The 5,100-nt window shown below is 40.7% G+C and overlaps 1 protein-coding gene across 1 annotated transcript; it reads left to right on the top strand.

Annotated features, from left to right (window-relative positions):
• The first annotated feature begins 3,611 nt into the window (after positions 1–3,611).
• On the top strand, positions 3,612–4,672 carry LOC148010230 (uncharacterized). The gene has a single exon (XM_087672721.1). It carries the CDS (start codon positions 3,701–3,703, stop codon positions 4,433–4,435), a length of 735 nt encoding a protein of 244 aa, XP_087528847.1. The 5' UTR covers positions 3,612–3,700; the 3' UTR covers positions 4,436–4,672.
• The last annotated feature ends 428 nt before the right edge of the window (positions 4,673–5,100 follow it).

Raw genomic sequence — 5,100 nt, 5'->3', positions numbered from 1 at the left:
CAGGCGTCGATGGCGTTGGGAAGCACTAGGGGTGATAGCATGTATTCAAATTACCTAGAAGAAATTATCATTTTTAATGGGCGCGTGTTTTATCATTAAAGGCGTGGTGCTAATATTTATTTAGGCGCGCTTATTTATTGACGCACTTGACAAATATTTATTATTTTGTATGCACATGGGTGCACGGTTTAAATATTTCATTATGGAACATTGTATTTGGACACATCCCAACTTTTGGGTCGCCCAACCGCTTTATTCTTTATTTGGACAAAAGCAAACACAAACGCTAAAGCATGCTTATTGTAAAATTTGGGCTATTTTTTAGCTTTGAGATGAATAAATTTATGAGTACATGCCTTGTGAAGCAGTCACACAAAGTATGGGGGGAGATTGTACCCAATTGGTCTCTTTTCTTCATGTTGTGCAAATCTATCTTCTTGCTTTTTTAGCTAAACTAGAGTTCTTTTGTTCTTGGGGACCTTTCTGCGCTCATTACTTACACTTCAAGTATCCGATTTGCGCACCACTGTGGGGCTGGATGATGAGGAGCCCACTCAAATAGTGACTAGTAGAGAAAAAACTCTAAATTGGTGTGCCACATAAGATCGAAGACTGAATTCCCAAGAGGCAAGTGAAGACTCTGCCAATGGAAGTATTGTTGATGCAAGCGCAGGAGCTGCAAATGGAAAGATGCAACAACAATTTCTTGCTCAAGCAAAGATGGATTTCAACCTGTGTGAGATATTCAGTAATCAATGCATGTGAAATTTGCAAGCAATGAGCAAAAAATGACGCCTACTTCATTCAATTTCCCTTATCCTCCCTTCTTTTAAAACCTTTCTTCTAAGTTTTTATTAACCCATAATTAAAATCCCTTTCACACCTCTCTTCATCCAAATTGGTTGAACTAAAACTCTTGTTCACATTAATCTAAGCTACTTATTGCGGAGCTCAATTGTTAATATCTATTTCAGACTGCATCATGTACAGTCCCTAAAACATCTATTTTAGCACTTCTTGTATGAAGATAGACACTACTGCACAAGTCACCAGTAAGACCTCTCCATATTTTTTAGGCATAAAATCCATACATAAAGACCATGTAAGGATGACTCATGTAATGAGCTCTGAGGAGACAAGGAAAATGAAGAAGACCAAGAATGGAACCAAAGCTAGAGTCAAAATGGAGCCAAAGGTAGAGTTAAAATGGAGCCAAAATCAGGGAGAAGAAGAACTAAATAGGAGACAACCAAGACCAAGGAGTTAGAAAGCACAAGCACCACAGACAAAAAATAAAATTGTAATGTCTACCATTGGCACCATTGATGTAGCCAAGGGGACCAAAAGATCTGAAAAATTTGAGTTGTATTTCTCATGCTTTGTTTGACACTACATGAACTAAAGGCCTTGCAAGCATTTAGGGGGAAAATGTATACCCTCAGGTGCACTGATCTCTAGATAGTGACCTAACATGAAGGGGGGGTTGTTAAAATGTATCGTGCTAGAGGTAGTGCTAAAGGAACAAGGAATGTATTGTATCCCATAAGCAAAGAGAAGGGAGTGTGTCCTAATTGAAAAGTCTATAAAATGATGTACTTGGCCCATATTTCAGTCAAGTAATAGAAGAAGATCTTGAAGCATTGTCTTGTAAGTCCATGTCTCATTAGCTTGTTCTATTCATTTTCTTTCTTTAATTTGATTCTTTCCACCCTAGCTAGCAATTTAGCTCTAGATCCACCATGAGTTTTATTATTTTAACCCTTGTAGAGCACCTCTACTTCCTTGCATGCTTTTATGCATAGTGATTGGGTAGGATGTTTTGACATGAGAGTGTCCACTAGTTAAAACTATTTCTTACTTGGTGATGTTTGCATCTCTTGGCTCAACAAGAAGCAACCTATAATGGACATTACAAGTTATGAAGCTGAATATATAGCAACTTTTATAGCTATAGTTAAGTTTGATTGGCTCAAAAGCCTTTTATCAGAACTAGGTATTGCAATTTTGTCATTTAGATATTTCTACATTCGTAGTCACTACACATTGAGGTGCATTATCACTATGTTAAAGAGAGACTCCATGCAAGGCATATTCACCAAGGCTTTATCCAAAGAAAAGTTTGAAGCTTTTTGCAAAGTCTTATGCTTTTAAAAATCCAATGATCATCTTATTCATTTTTGCAGATAATGAATGAGTATTATTCCAATGGATATTTTGATATTTCATTTTTTCAGTTGATGTTTTGATGAGATTTTTTGTTTCATTTCTAGGTAACATTTTCTTTTTCAACTAATGATTGATACGTAATTCTAATTGATGTTTTTTGTTATTCATTAGGGCCTCTTATTATGCATGTGTCTGTCAACTCTGTGGTGTAGATGTGCTATATATTATGCCATCTATATTTTTCTTTATGTTTTGTTTTATGCCATCCATATTTGTCATCTATAATTTATTTAATTATTTGTCTTTATGCGTTCATAAAGCAATGTCACGAATTCTCTCTTATGACATTATTTTTATGGGGTTATAATATCATTATAACCCATATAAGGTTTTCTATTAAGTTCTAGGTGATATAAGCACTAATATTCCCTAGGAAAAAAATGATTCTTTGACATAGCTTCATTATCCCACTTCCAAATTTACCTCACAACCCATATATCAATGGAAAGGTCTTGAATAGTAGGTGTGCCATCCACAATGAGGAATGTGTGATGTATGAGTACAGTATGAATTTGATTGAGCCAAGATTGAAGACCAAGAATGCTTAATATAGCACACAATAATTATTGATGGTTTGTTTGAGCATTCAGGTTTCAAGTTTTTCTTTGTCCAAAAAGCACATACATTTACCGATTAAAATGCATATTTTCTTGTAGGAGAGAGAGAGAGAGAGAGAGAGAGAGAGAGAGAGAGAGAGAAGTAAATGTAGAGGAGACCAACACCTTTTCAACATTTATGAGAAGCTTTCTAGACACGAGGGATCTTTTAGGAGACTTTGGAGGTCGTTTGTACTTGGCATGATATTGCTAATGCATTTCATCATTGACATTTCCTTGAAACTTTTAGTTGTACTTTTAGTGGGTAAATTCAAATTCCCTAATTTGATGGAAATTTTCGGATTCTTATATGCCCTCTAGGTGATGAGTTCAAATCATTTAGGGGGTGGGGTGGATGGATGTCAAAAGACAAGTTCGTCTCAACCTGTAACTTGTTCACCTTTGAAAAGTTCCTTCTTAATTTTATGTATAACATCCCGTCTAAATGGATAACATACCGTCTCAATAGATTACTTCGTCTGAGATGATGAAGAAAAGGTTTTACGTCCTCTTCCTTAAAGTTTTCTTCTGAAAACCCTCCGTCAAATCCGAAGGCTAATTTATGGGCCCCAGGAGAAAAGCTGCAAAACCTGTTCCGTACGAAAAAAGTTGGTGGAGAACCGTGTCGCCTTTGAACTTGGACTTTGGAGAAGACTTGAGGCCCGGCTCGTCTCGCCGTCGGGGACTCACAAGGCATGGGAGACCCGGCTACCCTGCCTCCAGGCTTCTCTCTGTCTCCCTATATATACGCGCGCCCCGTCCTGACCCTTGTGGGTATAGAAAGGAGAGAAACGTGGTGAGCTTCCTTTTAGTAGAGACACACTAATCTTTCTGAAGCTCACGGTAAAACTCACAGCAAGCTGCTGGCCGCCATCATTATGGCGCGGAAGGAAGGAATCAGTCATGTGTTGGCAGGGGCTGTGCTGGTTCTTCTGCTGGCCACGGAGGCCGCCATGGCCGTGACCTTCCAGGTCAATAACCTGGCCAGCTCGACACCAGGCGGCATGCGCTTCGACGCCGCCGTGGGCTCCTCTCAGGCCTCAGTGGCGCTCGAATCCGCGCTCGCATTCATCGACGACTCCCTGTACACCGATCAGAGCACGCCGCGCAAGCCCACCACGACCGTCATCTTCACCGTCGACGTGGACAGCGCCAGCTCCTCCTTCGTGGCCTACACCGTCGGCGGCGCCGACAACACCGCCCACATCCACCTCAGCGACGCCTACGTGGCGGGCTTACCTGGCACCAGCGATGACGTGGCGTTCGAGGTGAAGGGAATCATCTACCACGAGTCCACGCACGTGTGGCAATGGGACGGGCAGGGCACGGCGCCGTCGGGCTTGATCGAAGGCATCGCCGACTACATCCGCTTGACGGCCGGCCTGGCGCCGTCCCATTGGGTGAAGCCCGGCGGAGGTGACAAGTGGGATCAGGGGTATGACGTCACCGCCTACTTCCTGCAGTACTGCGAGGGCCTGCACCCTGGCTTCGTCCAGGCTGTCAATGCCAAGCTGGCAGTGTCCGCGTGGAGCTTGGACTACTTCCCTGAGCTTCTTGGCAAAACCGTTGATCAGCTTTGGGCCGACTACAAGGCCAAATATGCCAGTCGTTGACAGCACCTGGCATTAGATAAAAATCTACAGGGGCAAGCCCATAATCCATATACAAGGGCTAGATATTGCCAGTCCTTAGACACCACTCACATAAAATAGAAACGCAACAAGGGCAATATTAGATTGCCATAGACCGTCTACGTATCATGTACTCCGGCCTATTGGCCAACTCATAGTGTTCCCAATATCACTGATTGCAATTTGCAAGTTCTCAAAGGCTTATGGCTACCCTAAAAACTGCCAATAACAATCTATAGATTTCTTACAAATAGCTGCTCCATGCAAATTTTACATACTAATATGATTATGCATACACAAGGAACTTTTAATCATTCCTTGCATAGGAAAAAGAAAGGAATTCCCTCGTAAAAAATACAAATAAGTAAAGAAAGTAAATCATAGGGAAAATAGAACATTCCTTGGTTGGAGAAACAAGGGAATCACATAAGAAATTTTTTACATAGGAAAAAAGTTGAATTTGTTACATAAGGAAAAATAAAATTTCCTATATTATAGGGCATATGTGATTCCTCATTTCTCTGACTAGGAAATGTGTTATTTTCCCTATGTCCTTTCCCTACTTATGTGTTTAAGCAAGGAAGTAAGAGCGAATCGCCTTTTTTTTTTCCTTCCTATGTAAGAAAAAAATTCCTATATGTGGGGAT

This window comes from Lygodium microphyllum, chromosome 30 (genome assembly GCF_053477565.2).
Source record: "Lygodium microphyllum isolate KBCC chromosome 30, Lygodium_microphyllum_v1.1.10, whole genome shotgun sequence".
NCBI classification, from domain to species: Eukaryota; Viridiplantae; Streptophyta; class Polypodiopsida; order Schizaeales; family Lygodiaceae; genus Lygodium; species Lygodium microphyllum.
Note: the sequence above shows the minus strand (reverse complement) of the source record. Positions and strands in the feature narration are given on the sequence as shown.